Raw genomic sequence first — 24,592 nt, forward strand, 5'->3', positions numbered from 1 at the left:
GAGATATCCTCTTTTTTTTTCTTGGCTGTGCCCTGCAGCATGAGGGATCTTAGTTCCCCGATCAGGGATCGAACCTGTGCCTCCTGCAGTGGAAGTTCGGAGTCTTAACCACTGCACCGCCAGGGAAGTCCCACTGATACATCATTTTTGTAAAGCACTAAGTACAATGCCTTTCATGAGAACCAGCTACATAATCTATGGGACCTGCTACAAAATGCAAACCCCTTGTTCAAAAATTATTGAGGGTCTCAAGATGGTGACAGCAGAGCATCAGAGTGTGGGGCCCTGTGGGACTGCACAGGTGGCAGGCCCATGAAGCCAGCCCCCCCTTTCAGACAATAAATATACAACAGATGGTAGCTATACTATCTTACCAATTTCCCAGCTTACATTTGTACCTTACCCTCCCTGCAGGCTCTCCACTCCCTTTGTGATGCCTAATCCACTCAACTTGGAAAGTTTCACTGGGCCATTCCAAAAACAGGCACTCTGCCTCAGAAGTAACCTGCATTTTTACAAGAAAAAAACTGACAAAAATGGGGGGATCTAAAACAGAAGGTGATGTTACCATAAGCTCATGCCAGACACACTCCCACCTTAGAGCCTTTGCTCTGGCTTTTCATCCTGCTGAGATAACCTTCTCCCCTACTTCAGGCCTAGAGCATAAGCTTCCCACGGTCAAGAATTTTGAGGGTTTTTTGGTTCACTGATGTATCCCAACTGCTTAGAACAGTGTTTCGCACATAGAAGCTCTTCAATAACCATTCATTGAAAGAACAAATAAATCTGTGAGTGAATGCATCATCAGGCCATCCTTTTTCCACTTGGAGGTCAGGCCATTTCTCATTACGGACAAATGACAATAATAACCAGCTCTGCAACTGGATACCCAACAGAGTTCAAGAAACAGATGGGAAAGTTATCTATTTTCAAATCTCTGCCAAACTCCCCTTAGTTTAGAAGGAATATAACCCAGTTGTCTGTGCTACCAAATCCAATACGTCTTTCAACATTAATTCATATACTCAGTTTGTGGGCCACGGCTTGCAGCAATGACGAGTGGCATTTTATATGAGTGAGCTGCCCAGAAGAGAAACACGTCCCTAAGTGGCACACATAAAAGTAATTAAAAATAAAATCAAATTAGAAGAAAAATAATCACCCATCACTGCTTCATTACAATGACACAGAAAAACTAAGCCCTTGCTACCAAAAGGAAGGTAAGGTCTCTACCCCTGAAACTGTGCATGAAGATGTCAGTTAGAGCCAGTCCAAACTGTCCTGCCTGAAGTTGTCACAGTCACAGTCTGTGTCACAATGTCACAGTCACGGGTAGCATCTCAAACCCTGGCATAAGATCTCAGAAAGGCAAGTCACGAGGCCTGAGAAAGGGAACGCGGATGCTGTGCATAATTCATCCCACCAGCTGAAAGATAACCCAAAGCATTACAGCTGCGGGATAAGACATTTTCACAGTACTCATGAGAACAAAAGAGAAGAGCTGCCCCTCGCAAATGGTTAAAATGTGGCCTATGTCAGGAGAAACATCTGGAGATACTATCAGAAGATATTTGACGGCCAGCGTCTCTGAGCTCTGTCCTGGCAACGGGAAGTACATCTGGGCCCCCAATCCAAAGGCAGCCCACGCGGTGTCCTTGGGACAGACTCAGTGAGCAAAGACCAGAAGATCACACCACACATCTGGCTTTTGACCCGGCATGAACTTCCACTACCTCTCTGCCCTGCACTCGGCATGTTTTCAACAAGCCGTTCTCAGCCACCACAAATGCCTTGGTGGGAATCACAGGGAGGCCCTCATCCCTTTTCCCAAAATAACGTCAGTCAGAGGCAAAGGCCAAAGGGGTGGAGCCTGCAGGCCATTTTGAAAAAGTTTCAAATATCCTGGCACTGACTCCATTAAAAGAATCATGAAGGGGAAATAGCCAAGCCTCTAATTTTCTCATTAGTGTCTCTCTCTATACAAACTCTGCATTTGTAAAAAAGAAACAAAGGCATCTCACAATAAAGTCATATTATCAGTGCTGGCTGTTGGAAACAAAATTTCATTTTGCAAATTTAATACCCAAAACTTGAAATTGAAAACTTTATAAGAAATGTGTGTGCTCTGTGACAGTTTAATGCCCAAAGGGATCTCTGGGGCATAAGACTGAGTAAGGAACTGGTGAGCTGTCCCACCTTCTCCAAAGCCTTTCTGAAATATGCGCTGCCTCAGATTTTCCATTCTCCTTTGCTGATCTTTCCTCTGAAGAAGGAGGAAGCAGATTTCTTGGCTGAACAGTTGAAGGAGCCAAATAAAGTAGTCTTCCTCCTAATACGAAGGGACCTTTTTTCAAAACACACACACACACACACACACACACACACACACACACACACACGTATACTTCCTAAAATTCAAATAAGAAAGTAAAGGAAGAGAAAGAGAGAATATGACAGCGAAGGAAAAAAATGCTACTTTATTTTGCCCAGTTTTAAAAAAATCTTCCCACAGAAATTAGTAGCAAACTAAACAGAGGTAGATTATCAAAACATCTACCCTTTCTCCTGCTTTACAGCGCAATACGAAATGATATAGCATATGTGAAAAGCCCTCGGGGAAAAGAGTATAAGTTGCTGAAGCAATACAAAGCGTCGTTACTATTATCAAAAGTTTGAAAGAGACAGCGGCCCACCTTCACTGTTCAGCTAGAAAAACCACACCTCTCCCCAGATCTCTCCATTCTGGGCATGCTCTTCCCAAACACTTCCTTCCCAGTTCCCTGTCCCGAGCTGGTCCTTTGATGACACTTCCCCCTCTCAAGCCTCCCCTTCGCCGCCCCGCCAAGTCCTCACCGTGTGATACATGAGAGCCTCGGTTTCCCCGGGCTCTGACAGCTCGCTCAGCTTGCGGTCCCACTGCAGGACGCTCTGCTCCCCGCTCTCCAGCACCTCCATGGTGGTCCGAGGTGCGCTGGGCCGAGGATGCTGAGGGCAGGAGGGGAGCGGGTAGGGCGGCCTCGGAGGGCGAGAACCGCCTCTGCGTGAGTGTGTGTGCGTGTGTGTGCGTATGCGTGTGGCTTATGCACTTAGGAAGGAAAACGTTCGCTCCTCTGCCTGAGAGAGAATTGCCAAGGGCTCCGGTCCAGCGTCCTCGGAGATCTGAGAATCCCCAGAGGAGACAGACTGTCTAGAGATCAGACCGAAGGCTGAGGAGAATACAGCAGGGTGTGTATCCAAAATAAAGGCAGGAGATCAGTACTCATCCCAAGAAAAGCCCTTCTCAATAAGCTCACTTTCCACTACTGCTCCAGACACAAACTTTGAGATTCCCCAGGGCTCCTCAGCTCTGCTCCAGGGTACAGCTATGACTCCTCCTCCCTCCAGGGCGGGGACCAATCGGATGCTCACTTTTCCCGCCCTACCCAATCAGAAGTCTTTCTCTCCGTCCAGAGGCAGGGACAGCGAGAAGTCTCCGCCCAGGCTTTGGAATGTGGGCGGGCAGCGCCTTTGACGTCACCGGGGAGCTACTCCGGTTTTACTACAGCCGGCAGCCGAGGTCTGCGGCAGCCGACAAATGGAGTGCTTGAGCCGAGGAGTGATGGACTGGGGCGCAACCAATGAGGAAGGAAAGCCTGGGAGGGACAGCCAATCAAATAGCGACAAGAATACATTTTATAAGAGGGAGGGTGCGCTCAGTCGCCTGAGAATCCAGAGAAATTACCGCGCGCGTCTAGGGGAAGAGAGTGCTGCTGGGAGGCCTGATTTACGTAGTCCTAAATATTTTCCAGTAGTTTAGCTCATTTGAGTCTTTCAGGATTTTTAAAAAATAAGTCACATATTACACACAAATATAAATATTCCCTATTATGCATGAATTCATTTTAGCACATATCTGGCAAATTGTAATTGCTTGTGCTTCAGGTTTTTCTCCCGCTTTCTGTTAGGCTCTTCTCCTGACGTGTTTTTTATGGGCTCTCCTTATTCTATTTTTTTCTTTTATTTACCCAACAGACATTGTTGAAAAGAGCCAACGGCTTCCTTTTCCAGGTCATAGAGATTTTACCTCAGTGGAAGAGTCAGACAAACAGGTAAAGAAAGAAACGTATAATGTCAGAAACTGGTAACTGCTATAAAGAAAAATCAAAGAAAGGTAAGAGGATGGGGCAGATCGATGCTATTTTAGATAGCAATCAGGGAAGTTCTTTCCGGGTAGGTGACGTTTGGGAACAGACCTGAATGAAATGAGGTTTTGGGAGAAGCTGGTGTTTTACAGACAGCCAAGGAGACAAGTGTGGCTGCGGATTGAGGTGCCAGGGAGTGAGTGAGGGGAGAGGTGGCCTGAGAGATGGGCAAGGGACAGACCACCAGGCCTGCCTATATTGGGAAAGAGATAGCCTCTTCTAGACTATTTTCCCTCAACTTGTGATTTTTCTCCTCCTTTCAGACTCCCTTTTTTTTCTTTTTTTAAATTAATTTTTATTGGAGTATAGTTGCTTTACAATATTGCATCAGACTCCTTTTAAGGAAACAAAGTGCTTGCATATATAGTTTGCTCACTTTAAATGTAAGGGAGTCTTTGCCAGTTGTCTCTAGAAGTTTCTTACAATGGCACATTCCGGTATGGAGGTGTTGCTTTGTTCCCTTCGCAAGTATTTTTTGGCGGATAGGGTCAGTCCAATTTTGTCTTAGAACTCTATGGTGTCTTTAAGTGGTAGTTTATGGTAGAAACTGTTCCATTTGTCTGGTCCTATCTCCTGGGTCGTTGGAGAATATTTTAATGCGTAAGTAGAAATTCTAGTTTATGGGCCCCGTACCTTCATTGTATAATAGTTTTCTCATTTTTCTCTTAGTCCTTGGTTTTTATTTTCCAGTCTGCTTCCTCCTTCACCACATCCTTTTCATAGATCACCTTTTCAATTTTTAGCAACTTTTTCCATTTTTCTTGGCATAACACTCAACATGAGCAAGTGAGGTAAGAAACATGTACACCCTCCTTAAATTGAAATACAAGCATGTATCTGTCAAACATTTCTGCCTTAGGCAACGTCAGTCCCTGGTTTTGCCCTTTGTGGTTGGCAGTTTCTAAGATGGCTCCGATGATCCTGCTTCCTGGTGTTCACACCCTCTGAAACTGCCTCCCTTTGAGCGTGGGCTGGACCCAGGGCCTTCCTTCTAACAGAGAGAATGTGGCAAAAGCGATGGGATGTCAAAAAATATTCTGGCTCCTGTCTTGCTCGTTCTCTCCTCCTCTCATTTGCTTGCTCTGATCTGTGAGCTGCCCTATGGAGAGGCCCACATAGCAAGGAACTGAGGAAGGTGTCCAACTAACAACCAACAAGGAACCGAGTCCCTCAATCCGATGACCCAGGAGCAACTGGACCCTGTTAATATAACCACTTGAGTGACTGTGGAAGCAGATCCTCCCCGAGTTGAGCCTTGAGATGACTGCAGCCTTGCGAGAGCCCCAGAGTCAGAGGACTCAGCTATGCCATACCCAGATTCCTGACCCGCACAAACTAAAGGTAAGAAGTTTATATTGTTTTAAGCCACTGACTTTTTCCTTCATAAAATCAGTAACATAATAATTGGTTTCCTAAATGCTTGATTAAATTTACCTGTATTGCCTTAGTAATATAGTAATGTCACAATTCCTAAATGGTTTTTCAGCCTCCTTTGTTGCATGTTTGCTTCTCCCATTCAAGGTACGAAGACTTCTCACCAGCACATTTCTTGTTCTACATCTTGAGTCTAGAGTTTGTCCCCTCCCCTAACATAATTAGGACTTAACAATTTAGCTGACTTTTTTCCCAGCTTCTCTGGCCTCCCTTAAAAAGTAGCAGCACTCAGGAATTCCCTGGCGGTCCAGTGGTTATTACTCGACACTTTCACTGTGGTGGCCCAGGTTCAGTCCCTGGTGGGGGAACCAAGATCCTGCAAGCTGCATGGCGCCACCCAAAAAACAAAAAAAAAGTAGCAGTGCTTGCTCCTCTGACTGGTTTTGGGTTTGGTTTGGTTTTGTTTTTTTGAGATATAATTGACATAGCACACTTATTAGTTTCAGGTGTACAACATAATGATTCGATATTTATATATATTGTGAAATGATCACCACAATGTCTAGTTGTAGTCACCATGCTGTATATTATAGCCCCAGGACTTATGTATATGTATTTTATAACTGGAAGATTGCCTTTTGACTCCCTTCACCCATTTCCCACCCCCAACTCCTGCCTGGGAATCACCAGTCTGTTTGTATCCATGAGTTTGCTTGTATGTTTGTTTAGACTCCACCCAAGTGAGATTATACAGCATTTGTCTTTCTTTGTCTGGCTTATTTCAGTTACCATAATGCCCTCAAGGTCCATCCATGCTGTTGCAAATGCCAGGATTTCCTTCTTTTTAATGGCTGAATAACATTCCAATTTATACATATACCACATTTTCTTTATCCATTCATCCACTGATGGACACTTGCTTCTGTGTCTTGGCTATTGTGAATAATGCTTCAAGGAACGTGGGGGTCAGGATATCTTTTTGAATTAGTGTTTTCTTTTCCTTTGATTAAATAGCCAGAAGTGGAATTGCTGGATCATAGGATAACTGTATTTTTAAGTTTTTGAGGAACTCCATACTGATTTCCAGAGTGGCTGCACCATTTACATTCGCACCAACAGTGTACAAGGATTCCCTTTTCTCCACATCCATGCCATCTCTTGTTTTTTCTTGTCATTTAATAGCTATCCTAACAAGTGTGAGGTGATATCTCATTGTGGTTTTGATTTGCATTTCCCTGATGACTAGTGATGTTGAGCACCTTTTCATATTCCTGTCGGCCATCTGTATATCTTTTTTTTAAAGTTATTTATTTATTTATTTGGCTGCATTGGGTCTTCGTTGCCGTACGCGGGCTTTCTCTAGTTGTGGCGAGTGGGGGCTACATGCAGGCTTCTCATTGCGGTGGCTTCTCTTGTTGCAGAGCACAGGCTCTAGGTGCATGGTCTTCAGTAGTTGTGGCATGCAGGCTCAGTAGTTGTGATGCATGGGCTTAGTTGCTCCACAGCATATGGGATCTTCCCGGACCAGTACTCAAACCCATGTCCCCTGCATTGGCAGGCAGATTCTTAACCACTGCGCCACCAGGGAAGTCCCTGTATATCTTCTTTAGAAAAATGTCTATTCAGATCCTCTGTCCATTTTTTAATCAGATTTTTGTGTATTTTTTGCTATTTAATTATACAAACCTTTTATTTTTTTGATATTAAACCCTTATCAGGTATGTGACTTGCATATATTTTTTCCCATTTAATAGGTTGCCTTTTCATTTTGCAGGTGGTTTCCTTTGCTGCACAAAGCCTTTTGGTTTGATGTAGTCTCAACTTTTAATTTTTGCTTTTGTTGCCTTTGCTTGGTGACAAATCCAAAAAAAAAATCATTACCAAGGCAAATGTCAAGGATCTTACCACCCATGTTTTCTTCTAGGAGTTTTAGGGCTTCAGGTCTTATGTTCAAGTCTTTAATACATTTTGAGTTAATTTTTGTGTATTATGTAAGATAGGGGTCCAGTGTCACTCTTTTGCATGTGACTGTTCAGTTTTCCCAACATCATTTGTTGAAGAGACTGTCCTTTTTTCATTGTATATTCTCAGATCCTTTGTCATAAGTTAATTGAACATGTATGCATGGGTTTATTTCTGGGCTTTCTATTCTGTTACATTGATCTGTGTGTCTGTTTTTATGCTAATACAATAATGTTTTGATTATTATAGCTTTGTAATGTAGTTTAGAATCAAGAAGCATGATGCCTTCAACTTTGGTCTTCTTTCTCAAGATTGCTTTGGCTATTTGGGGTCTTTTCTGGTTCCATACAAATTTTAGGATTGTTTGCTCTACTTCTGTGAAAAATGCCCTTGGAATTTTGGTAGTGACAGCATTGAAACTGTAGATCACTATGAGTAGTATGGACATTTAACAACATTAACTCTTTCAATACATAAATGGAATATCTTTCCATTTATTTGTGTCTTATTCAGTTTCTTTCATAAGTGTCTTACAGTTTTCCATGTGCAGGTCTTCCACCTCCTTGGTTAAGTTTATTCCAAGGTATTTTATTCTTTTTCATGCAATTGTAAATGAAATTATTTTCTTAATGTATCTTTCTGATAGTTCATTATTAGTGTATAGAAATGCAACAGATTTTTACATATTGATTTTTATATCCTGCCACTTTACTGAATTTGTTTTTTAGTTCTTAAAGTATTTTGCTAGAATCTTTAGGGTTTGCTACATATAATAACATGTCATCTGCAAATAGTGACAGTTTCCTTTTTCCTATCTGGATGCCTCTTTCTTTTTCATGTACCTGTTGCTCTGACTAGGACTTTCAATATTATTTTGAATAAAAGTGGTGAGGGTGGGAATCCCTGTCTTGTTCCTGATCTTAGAGGAAAAGCTTTCAGATTTTCACCATTGAGTATGATGTTAGCTGTTGGCTTCTCATATATGGCCTTCATTATGTTGAGGTACATTTCCTCTATACTCACTTCTGAGATTTTTATCATAAATGAGTGTTGAATTTTGTCAAATGATTTTTCTGCACCTTTTGAGATGATCATGTGATTTTTGTCCTTCACTTTGTTAATGTAATATATCACATTGATTGATTTGTGAATATTGAATCATCCTTGCATCCCTAGAATAAATCCCACTTGATCATGGTATATGATCCTTTTAATGTATTGTTGAATTTGGTTCGCTAGTATCTTATTGAGGATTTTTGCATCTGTGTTCATTAGTAATATTGGTCTGTCTTTTTCTTTTCTTGTGGTGTCCTTGTCTGGGTTTCATATCAGAATAGTGCTGGCTTGGTAAAATGAGTTTGGAAGTATTCTCTTTTCTTTTATGTTTTGGAAAAGTTTGAGAAGGATTGGTATTAATTCTTCTTTAAATGTTTGGTAGAATTCAGCAGTGAAGCCATCTGGTCCTTGACTTTTGTTTGTTGGGAGGATTTAATAAAAATCAACTGATTCAATCTCCTTATTAGTAATCAGTCTTTTCAGATTTTCTTTCTTCCTGATTTAGTCTTGGTAGGTTTATGTTTCTAGGAACTTATCTATTTCTTCTAGGTTGTCCAATTTGTTGGTGTATATTCATAGTAGTCTCTTAAGAGCTTTTGTATTTTGGGACTTCCCTGGTGGTCCAGTGGGTTAGACTCCGCACTCCCAATGCAGGGGGCCCGGGTTTGATCACTGGTCAGGCAGGGAACTAGATCCCACATGCCTGCCGCAACTAAGAGTCTGCATGCCACAACTAAGAAATGCACATGCCACAACTAAAGAGTCCACATGCTGCAACTAAGAAGCCTGCATACCGCAACTATGAGCCCACATGCCGCAACGAAAAGATCCCACATGCCACAATGAATATCCCATGTGCCACAACTAAGACCCCATGCAGCCAAAATAAATAAATAAATATTTTAAAAGAAAGATCTTTTGGGGCTTCCCTGGTGGCGCAGTGGTTGAGAGTCTGCCTGCCGATGCAGGGGACACGGGTTCATGCCCTGGTCCGGGAAGATCCCAAATGCCATGGAGTGGCTGGGCCCGTGAGCCATGGCCACTGAGCCTGCGCGTCCGGAGCCTGTGCTCCGCCACGGGAGAGGCCACAATAGTGAGAGGCCCGTGTACCACAAAAAAAAAAGATCTTTTGTATTTCTGCATTTACTTTAGTGTTCTCTCCTTTTTTTTCTTGGTGAGTCTAGCTAAAGATTTGTCAACTTTGTTTATCTTTTCAAAAAACCAGATCTTAGTTTCATTGATCTTTTCTATTGTCTTTGAGTTTCTATTTTGTTTGTATATGCTGGGATCTTGGTTATTTTCTACCTTCTACTAACTTTGGGCTTCATTTTTTCTCCTTTTTTAAATTCCTTGAGGTTGTTTAGTTGATATATTTCTTGTATCTTAATGTAGGCATTTATCACTGTGTTTTTGCTGCATCCCATAAGTTTTAGTATGTTGTATTTCCCTTGTCCTTTGTCTCAAGGTATTTTTGATTTTTCTTTTGATTTCCTGTTTGACCCATTAGTCGTTCAGTAGCATGTTGTTTAATCCCCACATATATTTGAATTTTCTAATTTGCTTCTTGTAACTGATCTCTAGTTTCATACCACTGTGGTTAGAAAAGATGCTTTATAATGATTTCAATCTTCTTAAATGTATTAAGACTTGTTTTGTGGCCTAACATGATCCATCCTGTACACTTGAAAAGAATGAGTATTTTGTTGCTTTTGGATGGAATGGGGTGTGTGTGTGTGTGTGTGTGTGTGTGTGTATACACATATATATAAGTTGATGTGGTCTAACCTGTCATTTAAGGCCTTATTGATTTTCTTTCTGGATGACCTATCCATTGATGAAAGTGGGGTATTAAAAGTCCCTACTATTATTGTATTGCTGTCTATTTCTCCCTTTAGATGTGTTAATATTTACTTTATATATTTAGGTGCTTCTATTTTGGGTGCATAAATATTTACAAATGTTATATTCTCTTGTTGGATTGACCCCTTCATCACTATATAATGACCTTCTTTGTCTCTTATTACAGTCTTTCTCTTAAAGTCTATTTTGTCTGATATAAGTATAGCTATCCCAGCTTTCTTTTGGTTTCCATTTGCATGAAATATTTTTCCAGTTGTTCACTTTCAGTCTGTGTGTGTCCTTATATCTGAAGTGAGTATCTTATAGGGAACATATAAATGTGTCTTGTCTTTTTATCCAGTCAGCCACTCTGTCTTTTGATAGGAAAACTTAGTCCATTTACATTTAAAGGAATTATCGATAGGTATGTAATTGTTGCCATTTTGTTAATTGTTTTCTAGCTGGTTTATAATTCCTCTGTTCCTTTCTCGTTCTCTTGGTCTCTTCCTTTGTGATTTAGTGATTTGCTATAATGGTAATTCTAGATATCTTTCTCTTTATATTTTGTGTATCTAGTATAGGTTTTTGCTGTGTGGTCACCATGAGGCTTACAGAAAACAACTTGTATTTATCATATTCTATTTTTAGTTAATAATAACTTAAGTTTGAATGCAGTCTAAGGCTCTCCCTCTTATCCCCCATTTTGTTTTTGATGTCACAATTTACATCTTTTTATCTTGTGTATCCATTAAAAATTAGTGTATAATCTACGACAAAGGAGGCAAGAATACACAATGGAGAAAAGACAGTCTCTTCGATATGTGGCACTGGGAAAGCTGGACAGCTGCATGTAAAAGAATGAAATTAGAACATTCTCTAACACCACACACAAAAATAAACTCAAAATGGATTAAAGACCTAAATGTAAAGCCATATACGCTAAAACTATTAGAGGAAAACACAGGCAGAACACTCTTTGACATAAATCTCAGCAATATCTTTTTCGATCTGTCTCCTAGGGTAATGCAAATAAAAACAAAAATAAACAAATGGGACCTAATTAAACTTGAAAGCTTCTGCACAGCAAGGGAAATCATAAACAAAATGGAAAGACAACCTACAGAATGGGAGAAAATATTTGCACATGATGCAACCAACAAGTGATTAACCTCCAAAATATACAAACAGCACATGCAGCTCAATATCAAAAAAATAAACAACCCAATCAAAAAATGGGCAGAAGATCTAAATAGACATTTCTCCAAAGAAGACATACTTGGCCAAAAAGCACATAAAAAGATGCTCAGCATCACTAATTATCAGAGAAATGCAAATCAAAACTACAATGAGGTGTCACCTCACACCAGTCAGAATGGCCATCATCAAAAAGTCTACAAACAATAAATGCTGGAGAAGGTGTGGAGAAAAGGGAACCAACCCTCTTGCACTGTTGGTGGGAATGTAAATTGATAACAGCCACTATGGAGAACATAGTATGGAGGTTCCTTAAAAAACTAAAAATAGGGCCTCCCTGGTGGCGCAAGTGGTTGAGAGTCCGCCTGCCGATGCAGGGGATACGGGTTCGTGCCCCGGTCTGGGAGGATCCCATATGCCACGGAGCGGCTGGGCCCGTGAGCCATGGCCGCTGAGCCTGCGCGTCCGGAGCCTGCGCGTCCGGAGCCTGTGCTCCGCAACGGGGGAGGCCACAACAGTGAGAGGCCCGCATACCACAAAAAAAAAAAAAAAAAAAAAAAAAAAACTAAAAATAGAGCTACCGTATGATCCAGCCATCCCACTCCTGGGCATATATCTGGAGAAAACCATACTTTAAAAAGATACATGCACTCCAGTGTTTATTGCAACACTATTTACAGTAGCCAAGACATGGAAACAAGTTAAATGTCCATCAACAGAGGAATGGATAAAGCAGATGTTGTACATATATGCAATGGAATATCATTCAGCCATAAAAAAGAATGAAATAATGCCATTTGCAGCAACATGGATGGATCTAGAGATTATCATACTAAGTGAAGTAAGTCTGAAAGATAAAGACAATATCATATGATATCATTCATTTGTGGAATCTAAAAAAATGATACAAATGAACTTATGTATAAAATAGAAACAAACCGACAGACATCGAAAACAAATTTATGGTTACCAAAGGGGAAAGGTAGGGGGAGGGATAAGTTAGGAGTTTGGGATTAACATATACACACTACTATATATAAAATAGGTAATCAACAAGGACCTACTGTATAGCACAGGGAACTCTACTCAGTACTCTGTAATAACCTATATGGGAAAAGAATCTGAAGAAGAATAGATATAAGTACATGTATAACTAAATAACTTTGCTGTACACCTGAAACTAACACAACATTGTAAATCAACTATACTCCAATATAAAATACAATTTTTTTAAATACCAAAAAAAAAAAAGAAACCAAAAAAAAAAACCAAAACAACTTCCCCAGGCCAGTTAAGGTTAGAATTCTTCTATTTTATTTACACTCTTATAATGTCCATATAAAATGTCCATACAGTGTAATGTTCAAAGGAGAAAAGGGTGCTATAATAAAGAAAAATATATATTAAATCATATCCCATAAACTGGATAATTAAAAAACTATAATTTTAATATCAGATATGATCTTTATTATATATTTGATTACCTTATTATAACTAAGTTTTGTAAGTTCTATAAATCAAGGAATTATCTAGTTTTGTATTTAGAACTTTTCCAATGTCTGATACAATGTCACATACAACTTTCTGTGTATTTTATAATGTTCATTAAATAAATTAAAGAAAAAGATTATTGTAGTTATAGTTATTTACTCTTTTGTCTTTTAACCTTTATACTAGTTTCGTGATTTACCAGTGAGCTTTTACTGTCATATGTTTTCCTGTTAGTGCCCTTTTGTTTTAGCTTAAAGAAGTTTCTTTAACATTTATTTTAAGGCCAGATGAACCCCTTTTGCTTTTGCTTGTCTGGAAAACTCTCTTATCTCTCTTTCAATTCTGAAGGACACCTTTGCCAGGTAGAATATTCTTGATTGGAATTTTTTTTCTTTCAACATTTTGAATATATTGTGCCACTCCCTTCTGTCCTGCAAAGTTCCTGCTGAAAAATCTGCTGCTAGTTTTATGGGAGTTACCCTTATACATAATAAATTGTTTTTCTCTCACTGCTTTTAAGATTCTTTCCTTGTCTTTAAATTTTGACACTTTGATTTTAATGTATCTTCATGTGGGTCTCTTTGAGTTCATCTTATTTGGAAATTTCTGGGCTTCCTGGACATGGGTGTCTGTTTCTTTCCCAGGTTAGGGAATTTTTCAGCCATTATTTCTTCACATATGTTTCTGCCCCTGTCTCTCTCTCTTCTCTTTCTGGGTCCCCATAATGCAAATGTTGGTCCCCTTGCTGTTGTCCCATAAGTTCCTTAAACTACTCTTTTTTTATTATTTTTTCTTTTTGCTGCTCTGATTGGATGAGTTCCACTACCCTGTCTTTGAGTTCACTAATCTTTCTTCCACTTCATCTAGCCTGCTGTTGAAGCCCTTTATTGTATTTTTCAGCTCAGGTGTTGCATTCTTCAGCTCTGTGACTTCAGTTGGTGCTTTGTTATGTTTTCTTTTTATTGAAATTCTCACTTTAGTTCATCCATTCTTCTCTTGAGCTCAGTGAGACTCTTTATGACCCTTATTTTGAACTCTTTATCAGACAAATCACTTATCTCTGTTTCATTAAGGTCTTTTTCTGAGGTTTTTTCTTGTTCTTTTGTTTGGAACATGTCACTCTGTTTCTTCATTTTTTTCTTTGACTCTCTTTGCTGGTTTCTATACATTAGCTAGAAGAGCCATTTCTCCCAGTCTTGAAGGAGTGGCCTCATATAAAAGGTTATTGTCCAACCCTGCCTTAACTCTTGGATATCTCTCAAACCATTGTGACTGTCCAAGCAACATACTTTATTCTTAGTGGTTCACAGAGGGTGAGACTACGCCAAGACCTGTTAGTATCCCAAAGGGAAGGCTCTCAGTCAGCACCGAGATGTAGGCTGATTGGAAGTCAGACCTTTAGGCAGCAGGTTGTAAAGTATGCAAATACACCTCTTTCAGGGACAGACTGGAGACGGGCATTTCTGTCTGGTCCCTCTGCCCTGAGCCCTGGGTGATAGCCAGTCCAGAGCTGTGTCTTTGTTTGGTAGTGTCTCACTGAACCCAAGAACACAAGCCCCACTGGCCACTCGGGCAGGCTATCAAGGGATATGCTTTTTGGGTCACAGCCACAAAAAGCCAGTGAGCCAGACGTGTACACAGCTCTTTTCTCAGAGACCCAACAACCTGGGGTGGGGCAGAGGAAGAGTGTGAAGATGGTATCCACTGGCCTTCCTAGTCTCTGGAGAGGATCATGGTCAGTTCCTAGATGTGTTGAATTAGCAACCTACTCCTCAGGCCACAGCTATCAAGGTAAACTAATAGACCTCTTTCACAGAAAGACTGGGACTATGTTCCAGTCTGCTGTCTCTTCACTGTGCCCTAGTTGGGAAAGGGTAATTGGTTCAGAACCCTTTCTCCATTTGTCACAGTCTTGTGAGACCCACTAGTGTAAGACTTGCTAGCCACCAGCATCAGGTGATCAAGAGGTGTCTCCTGGGCGGCAACCACAAGCATCAGACAAGTTCACAAGTTCACAGTATCCAGGAGATACTGGCAACCTGGAGTGAGGCAGAGGGAAAACTCATATATGGTGCCTGCTGGCCAGTGTCTTTGGAAAGTATTTCACTTGCCCCTAGATGTGTGTTAAATAAGATGCCTGCCCCTCACTCCAAAGCTTTAAGGTAAGCAAATACGGCTACTTCACAGAAAGACCAGATGCATTTCAGTGGGGCGCTTCAGCATTGGGTCCTGCAGGGTAGCCAGGGGAGTCCATAAGAGCCCTTTAATAACTGTTTCTCAGTTCGCTATAATTTTGTGGGTCTCGTGGACACAAGCCCCATTGGCTTCCAAAGCCAGATGTTTGGGGAGCTCATCTCTCAGGTGCTGGTCTTAAAAGTTGGGGTGGCAGGTGTAGGGTTCAAACCCTTCACTCAGGGGGAAGCTCAGGGTTGTGAGTTCCCCCCCAGTGGTGGGTCACTGCACCAGATGTGGGTTCATGGTAAGATTGTGTCTCAGCCTCTCCTACCCATTTTGATGTGGTTTTTTTCTTGTTTGCTTGCTGTGTAGGAGTCACTCAGCTCCTTTAGGGGTTTCTTCCAGAGGAAATTGTTCCACGTATAGCTGTAGATTTGGTGTGTACATGAGAGGAGGTGAGTTCGGGATTCTCCTATGTTGTTATTGTTGACTAAAAAAAAACACAACCTAAAAGTTGAGAATTATGTTTTATTTGGTGAACTTTGTGAGGACTCCAGCCTGAGAGGCAGCCTCTCAAATAGCTCTGAGGGACTGCTCCGAAGAGGTAAGGCAGGAGTCAAGCTATACAGGGGGTTTTGCAACAAAAACCACATAGTCAGAACATCAAAAGATTACTGTGAATTAAAGAAAACCAGACATCTCAAGTTAATGAATTTAGCACTTTTCTGTGTATGGGAAGATGCAAGAGTCTGCACTCATTGAAATCCTTCCTTTGATATGGACCTTATCTAAGGCCAGTATCCTATTCTTTCCCATCCTGATTCCCCTCAGGGTTTGCCGAAGGGGGCTGTAGTGGCTGACCACTTGATGTCCACAATACCCTTTGTTTGCTGATATGGCAGGGGCATTCTTAGTCCACATTATCTTGTCCCCTGTCTATTCTTGATAGATAAATGGTTTGTCTCTGAACATTGCTTTAATGGTTCTGAAGACACAAGTATCTATTTTGTTCTATAATGCTCTTGGCTTTCTACCATACTTTGAGAGTTTTCATTCTATTTTACTTTATTCTATCCCTTAACTCTAGTTTGGAATGGGAGCAAGATTCTACTGCTCCTTGATGTTCCTTCTTTTAATTCTCCCTATTCTAACCATATTCAGTTTAACAAAGACAGTTTCCAGCATTGAGGAATTTCTTTCCATTATCATTACTTAACTAGAAATGGTGTCTTTCGATTTCACAGTCATTATTCTTTCCTGCACGTAGCACACAGAGGAGAGATGATGTCTGGAAGAATCCGCCCCCCCTAGAAAATGAGGGATTACAGGAGTGGCTGTGGAGTCCTTTAACCCTGAGGGATCCTGAAAAAAATGGTATGAGAACCCTGAGCATCAAGATAAAGAATCAAACAAAAGGAGGAGGTGAAGGGAGATGCTCTCAACCTCTGAGGAGTCAGCCCTGAGGAGACAGTGAGCTGGAAAGGGCTGGAGGGCACAAGTGCCTTGGCTTCAGATACAATTGCTTGTTGACAGAGAATAGCCCCTGAGGCGGGTCCTGGGTGGTTCCACTCTGCCTGAAGCCTAGGAAACATATGTCTCTCTCTTGATTTCTGAGAGGGGGCTAGGAAAGCCTAGACAGCTTGGAAAATCTAATTAAAAATCTGTAAAAAATCTTCCTATCCTGGCAAGATCAGAGATGGCAGAGCCAACGTGGAGCCACAGTGAAGCTGCTGTGAAGAACAGGAATTGCTGCAGGTGTGGGCAGTTGCAGCCACGTGTTGCTGGCCCGCCTGTGCACCTTTGCTGCCCTCAGAAGATCTTGGCTACACCCTCCCAGTACCACAAGGCAGCTTCCCAATCACATTCTGAATCTGTGCTCACGTTAATTTGCCAGTGAGACTGAGCTGGCTAATACACTACAGCTTCTTTTAAAATGTGAGAGAACATTTTCTCAGCCAACTGGCTGGTGTGTGTGTGTGTGTGTGTGTGTGTGTGTGTGTGTGTTTTCCTTAACTTTGTATTTCAATGGGTTTATTAAGGTATAATTCACATGTAATAAACTACACGTTAAAGACGACACATATTTGACAAGTTTTGACATATACCCATGAAACCACCACAGTGAAGATAATGAATGTATTCATCGCCTGTAATAATTTCCTGTTGCCCCTTTATCATCCCTCCCTCCCACTCTTCATCCACCTCCTTCTGCCAGACATTCATTTATCTGATTTCTGTCACTATAGATTAAATTGTAGTTCCTAGAGTTTTATATAAATTGGATTCATATACTATGTTCTCTCTTTTGAGAGAATAGAATAAATATATTTCAGTCAGCATAAATATTTTTATTTTATTTTATTTTATTAAATAGCATTAAAAGTGTGAAACAGCACAAAAGTGTGAAAAATGTAACATTAAATAGACCACACAAATGACGTAGTTTATATACAATGGAATATTACTCAGCTGTGAAAAGGAATGAAATTGGGTCATTTGTAGGGATGTGGATGGACCTGGAGACTGTCATACAGAGTGAAGTAAGTCATAAAGAGAAAAACAGATATATTAGTGCATATATGTAATCTAGAAAAATGGTACAGATGAACCAGTTTGCAAGGCAGAAATAGAGACGCAGGTGTAGAGAACAAACGTATGGACACCAAGTGGGGAAAGCGGGGGTGGGATGAATTGGGAGATTGGATTGACATATATACACCAATATGTATAAAATAGATAACTAATAAGAACCTGCTGTATAAAAAATAAATAAAATAACATTGGCTAACTGTTTGAAAATAAAATTTTATAACCCCTACCTTACAACTTATGTGGAAATAAACTTCAGATGGACTAAGTATATGAGTGTAAAAGGAAATGAAGCTGTTCAGAGTAGAGATAAAACACTTATAATTTTAGTGTGAGAGCAATCTAGGCATAATATAAAGTGCAGAAAACATAGGAAAAGCTAGATTTGTGTATACCTAGATATATGTGTGTATGTATGTATATATGTATATATACTTATATACACATATATATATCCACACAGAATATGTAACTTAAATAAATATCATTAAAACGTTATACATGCTGTTGTTAACCTGAATCTTTTTTAGTGAAGGTCTTTTTTTAATTGCTTTTCCCTCTACTCCCATCCCATCTCATGTAAACAATGTTAACAGCCTGGTATGTACCTTTCCACACTTTACTTTGTGCTCATATAGTTCTGTACAAATACACACACATATAGGGGAGCTTGGTCATTGTTACATTATGCACACTTCCCTGCATTTTGCTTTCCTTACTTAACAGTAGATCTTGAAAATCCCCCAAGTCCTGCAATATAGATCTAATGCGTTTTTGTTAATGACTGACTTAAAAAGGACTATTAAAAGATAACTGAGACATACTTAAAATTTAAATAGTTTGCTTGAGCAAAAAGCGATTTGAAGCAGGCAGCAGTGAATCTAGCAGATAGAAAAGAGCTCCAAGGAGCTGTACAGAACGAAAGACTTACAGACAAAAGGGAGCGGGAACAAGGAAGTTAACAGTGGGCCAAAAAAATCAGGTTGGTTATGGCAAGGTTATTTTCCTTTAGGGAATGGCAGGGGTCTATCAGGCAGTTTACCTAATGCTGCTCAGGAGATTCCATTTCTGGCGGAGCAGAAACTCTATTTATGTTAAGTCTCAGTTTGGTGGCACTTAGCATAAGTGACTCCATTTGGGGCCTGTTGGTCTTATTTTAACAGGATAAAGCACTTTTTATTCCCCGATTGATAAGCATTTATTCCATTTCCAGATTTTACTTCTAGAAACATCAGTTATATGAAATGGGTTAATACGCCTTTCTCTTTTGAATTTCCCTATAAGTGACCTTCTCCTAGTAATGGAAGATTAGGTTCCAATTGTTGCATTTGACAGCCTGCAGAGCACCTGGTGCCCAGAGAGCAGGATTGGGGTTCCCAGAGTGGAGGACAGGAAGGAGCAGGGAAATTAAAGGGCGTGAAGGGCCGGGAAGAGACAGAGGCCTCAAAGATAGATTTTGCCATGCCATATTTTTTGCCTCAAACCAGTGTATGCCCCTCACCTTAGGATATTGTTTGTGATATGTCACAAGAGAAGGTGGTGGAGTCCAGAGATTACTAGAAGGAGGATGGAAGACACAACCAAACTGAAACAAAGCATCTGAACTAGAAAGGACAGGAACTTATGTTTCAGCCAGAATTTTGTTCATTTCTACAACACTGTCACCATGTGGCTATAGAAGAACATTGCAGCTAGCAAACCTGAAGTTGTGGGTTGGAAGAGCTGAGTAGTCATTAAAAAGAACGATCTCTTGGGACTTACCTGGTGGTGCAGTGTTAAGAATCCACCTGCCAATGCAGGGGACATGGGTTCGAGCCCTCGTCTGGGAAGATCCCATGTGCTGTGGAGCAACTAAGCCCGTGCGCCACAACTATTGAGCCTGCGCCCTAGAGCCCGCGAGCCACAGCTACTGAGCCCGTGAGCCACTACTGCTGAGCCCGTGTGCCACAACTACAGAAGCCCATGCACCTTGAGCCCGTGTTCTGCAACAAGAGAAGCCACTGCAATGAGAAGCCCATGCACTGCAATGAAGAGTAGCCCCCACTTACCACAACTAGAGAGAAGCCCACACACAGCAATGAAGACCCAACGCAGATATACATACATACATACATACATACATACATACATACATACATACATACATAAAATTTTAAAAAAGAAGAAAAGAGCAATCTCTTATGTTCTATCTTAATTTTCACCTCACAGATCAACATGTAGAACATTTCCATCAACCCAAAGAGTGCCCTTGTGCCATTTTCAAACCAGTACTCTCCTATCATCACTTTTCCAACTTCTAATATTTGCTGTTCTTAAGCATGATCTAAATGCAGTCCTACGGAACATACTCTTTTGTATCTGGTTCACAATGTCTATGAGATTCAACCATGATGTTGCGTGTACAGTCAATTCTTGTTATTCGCAGTAGTTGCATTCTATAAATTCTTCACAAACATTGAATTAGCAAATACTGAACCATTACTCCTGCAAGTCTACTCACGACAGTTTCATCAACTGATCAATGTGTATCAACAAACATATCAATGTATATAAAAGTGTATTAGCTGATCAATGCATGTAAACAAGCAAAATCAAAACCAGTACCTTGTTTTATGTGTGTTTCTGTTTAAAGAGGCCTTACTTAATATATATTGTTGATTCATTAACATTGAACTCATTGCTGACAGCACTGCAGCTCACGCCTCACACCTGAAAGAAGCTTATCTAACACACCGATTTTCTCTGTAAAGCACATCGCAGCCTTCTTGTGCTTAGGAACACTAGGCAACATTTCAGCACTATACTTGGGGGGCCATTTTAAACAGTGAAATCAACATCAAACAGCACAAAAGTGTGAAAAATGTAACATTAAATAGACCACACAAATGACGTACGTTTATAGTATGAGAGCTGAAACAAGAGGTCGGAGCATGGCCTTGTTCAGCCCCACCGGAAACACACACACCACGTGACTCAGATTTTTCAGCATTCTGCAGGTCCATGAGTGACCGTGAAAATGCCTATTGAGGGGCTTCCCTGGTGGCGCAGTGGTTGAGAGTCCGCCTGCCGATGCAGGGGACGTGGGTTCGTGCCCCAGTCCGGGAAGATCCCACATGCCGCGGAGCGGCTGGGCTCGTGAGCCATGGCCGCTGGGCCTGTGCGTCCGGAGCCTGTGCTCCGCAACGGGAGAGGCCACAACGGTGAAAGGTCCGCGTACCGCAAAAAAAAAAAAAAAGAAAGAAAATACCTATTGATTGTGGACTTACAAATAAATGTTTGCAAACAGGAAAATTCTCAAATACAGAATTCATGAATAACATGGGTTGATTATATCTGTACTTTGTTTTTTTTCTACTGCAGAGCCATAGAATTATTGTATGTATACAGCACTATTGGTTTGTTTATCTTTTCACCTGTAGATGGAATTTGGGATTGTTTCCTATTCAGGGCTAGTATGAATTAAGCTTTTATGAACATTCTTGTACAAACTGTTTTGTGGAAATACACACACATTTCTCTTGGATAGATGTATACCTAGCTGTGAAATTACTGTGGATGTTCAGCTTTATTAGAAAGTTTCAGTTTTCCAAAGTGGTTCTCACCATTTTCTACGCTCATCAGCAATCTGGGAGTTTCACTTGCTCCACATCCTCACCAACACCTGCCTTAGACAAGTGGGCGTATACTGGTGGTTTTAATTTGCATTTACCCAATGATTAATGATGTTGCATACCTTTTCATACACTTGCTGACCATTTGGATATATTTCTTTGTGAAGAACTTTTTCGAGTCTTTAGTCCAATTTTAGTTGCGATATTTATCTTTTGTATTACTGATTTATAGGAATTCTTCATAGATTCTACATGTAACTTCTTTGTCAAGAACTTGTATGTATGAATTTACATTTATGTATTTGCAATACACGTAGTATAATTTTTTTCTCCCAGTGTGTGGTTTGCCTTTTCACTTACTGAATGGTGACTTGTGATGAGTTGAAGTTTAAAATTTCAATTAAGTCCAATTTGTCGATTTTTCATTTAAGATTAGTGCTTTTTGTGTTCTAAGAACACTTTGCTTACCCGTATGTAATGAAGTCATTCTCCTGTTTCTTCCAGAAGCTTTAGTATGCTACCTTTCAAATTTAGGTCTATAATCCATCTGAAAATAAATTTTATGTATGAAGTGAGGTATGAATCAAAATTGATTTTTTTCATATAGATATCCAATTGCTCTAGTACTGAAAGAGCCTTCTTCTTGTGTAGAAGCTTGCATTGTGTAAAGATATATATATACTCACAGAAGATTTCTTCTAGGGCCTCCCTGGTGGCGCAGTGGTTAAGAGTCCGCCTGCCGATGCAGGGGATACGGGTTCGTGCCCCGGTCTGGGAGGATCCCATATGCCGCGGAGCGGCTGGGCCCGTGAGCCATGGCCGCTGGGCCTGCGCATCCGGAGCCTGTGCTCCGCAACGGGAGAGGCCACAACAGTGAGAGGCCCACATACCGCAAAAAGAAAAAAAAAAAAAAAAAAAGAAGATTTCTTCTATTCCAAAGCCTTTCACCATGATGCCAAACTCCCACTATCTCCACTAGAGGGAACTATGTTGTTTTATTTGTTTCTAGTATGTCGTTACAGTGCTTCTCTTTCAAAACTTTTCCCTCAGTTTGCATCTTACAATCAATGAAATGTAGGATATCTGTGCCAAGCCATGTACATTTTAGTACTGCTGGCTTTTGAACTTCATAGAAAGGGTATCTTTACTGTTTGTTGTTTTCTGAGGCTCTTTTTTTCCCCACTCTATTATATTACTGAGACTTGTGCATATTGCTCTGTGTAGCTGCTGTTCACTCAGTTTCATTGAGGTGTCCTATTCCATTGTGTGAATACGCCACAAGTCATTTATCCTTCTGTCCCTGGCATTTGATTACTTCTGGTGTTTTTCCTATTATGCATATACTCTTGTGAATATTCTTATTCATGTTTCCTAGTACATGTGTGAGACTTACACCTATTTAAACAACAAGGAATTGATAAAAAGAACAGTATGTAATGTTCCACTCTAGTAAAAAATGTGGAGAGACTTATGGTTTCTAGTCCAGCTTGTAAGGAGCTTAGAAGTCATCATTCCTACCCACACAAGAAGAAGCTTAACACATAGCACAGGGAACTATATTCAACATATTCAATGTCTTGTAATAACCTATAATGGAAAAGAATCTGAAATATATATATTTATATATTCATATATATCTGAATCACTTTGCTGTACACCTGAATCACTTTGCTGTACACCTGAAGCTAACACAACATTGTAAATTAACTGTACTTTAATTTTTTTTAAAAAAGATTAAAAAAGAAGAAAAAGCTTAACAAACTGAAAATCAACAACTCTTCTTAGATCCATCAAAGAATTGATGTAACAGGGTAAACTGCTGTTCTCCAAATTGGAGAGATAGGCAAATATAAACAACCACAAATTATCAGAGTAAAAACTTCCTCAGGAACCAGTACTGGGGTAGGAAACCCTACACTGTAACTAATGAATTGATGGAGGCTCAGTGTGGACAAGTTTGAGAATTAAAAACTCAGAGCAAGGGCTTCCCTGGTGGCGCAGTGGTTGAGAGTCCGCCTGCCGATGCAGGGGACACGGGTTCGTGCCCCGGTCCGGGAAGATCCCACATGACACAGAGTGGCTGGCCCCATGAGCCATGGCCGCTGAGCCTGCGCGTCTGGAGCCTGTGCTCCCCAACGGGAGAGGCCACAACAGTGAGAGGCCCACATACCGCCAAAAAAAAAAAAAGAAAAAAAAAGTCTATAAATAACAGATGTCAGTGAGGATGTGGAGAAAAGGAAATCCTTGTACAGTGTTGGTGGGAATGTAAATTGGTGTAGCCTTTATGGAAAACATTATTGGGGTTCCTCAAAAAACTAAAAATAGGGCTTCCCTGGTGGCACAGTGATTAAGAATCTGCCTGCCAATGCAGGGGACACAGGTTTGAGCCCTGGTCCGGGAAGATCCCACATGCAGCAGAGCAACTAAGCCCGTGCGCCACAACTACTGAGCCTGCACTCTAGAGCCCATGAGCCACAATTACTGAGCCCGTGTGCCTAGAGCCAGTGCTCCACAACCAGAGAAGCCACTGAAGTGAGAAACCTGCACACTGCAATGAAGAGTAGCCCCTGCTCGCCGCAACACACAGCAACGAAGACCCAATGCAGCCAAAAAAAAAAAATTTTTTTTTAATAACAAAACTAAAAATAGAGCTACCTACGATCCAGCAATTCCACTCCTGGGTGTACATTCGGAAAAACAAAAACACTAATTCAAAAAGACACATGCACCCCAACATTCATAGCAACACTGTTTACAATAGCCAAGACATGGAAGCAACCCAAATGCCCATCAACAGATGATTGGAGATATATATAGATAGATAGATAGATAGATAGATAGATATACACACACACACACACACACACATTATGGAATATTACAATGAAATTCTGCCATTTGCAGCAATGTGGATGGACTTAGAGAATATTATGATTAGTGAAAGAAATCAGACAAAGACAAATGCTGTCTAATATCACTTATATGTGGAATCTAAAAAATAATACAAATGAATGTATATGCAAAACAGAAACAGACTCACAGATATAGAAGACAAACTTGTGGTTACCAAAGGGGAGAGGGCAGGGGAAGGGACAAATTAAGGGTATGGGATTAAGAGAT

The 24,592-nt window shown here is 40.6% G+C and overlaps 1 protein-coding gene and 1 long non-coding RNA gene across 3 annotated transcripts in view; one reads left to right on the plus strand and one right to left on the minus strand.

The window, feature by feature from the left end:
• Window positions 1-3,340, minus strand: part of CREB3L2 (cAMP responsive element binding protein 3 like 2) — a 124,350-nt gene extending 121,010 nt beyond the window's left edge. For both annotated transcript variants that reach the window (XR_009533346.1, XM_060107896.1), the window contains exon 1: window positions 2,854-3,340. Coding sequence is in view for 1 of the 2 variants with exons in the window: in XM_060107896.1 (XP_059963879.1) it covers window positions 2,854-2,955 (102 nt within the window). In the remaining variant the exon portion in view is untranslated. The remainder of the gene's footprint in view (window positions 1-2,853) is intronic.
• Window positions 3,341-3,739: 399 nt separating this feature from the next.
• LOC132496178 (uncharacterized) lies at window positions 3,740-17,532 on the plus strand. Its single transcript, XR_009533375.1, has 3 exons — window positions 3,740-5,522; window positions 15,645-15,727; window positions 16,517-17,532. It is a non-coding gene; the product is annotated as an uncharacterized LOC132496178 (long non-coding RNA).
• The last annotated feature ends 7,060 nt before the right edge of the window (window positions 17,533-24,592 follow it).

The sequence above is a fragment of the Mesoplodon densirostris genome, chromosome 9 (assembly GCF_025265405.1).
Source record: "Mesoplodon densirostris isolate mMesDen1 chromosome 9, mMesDen1 primary haplotype, whole genome shotgun sequence".
NCBI lineage: Eukaryota > Metazoa > Chordata > Mammalia > Artiodactyla > Ziphiidae > Mesoplodon > Mesoplodon densirostris.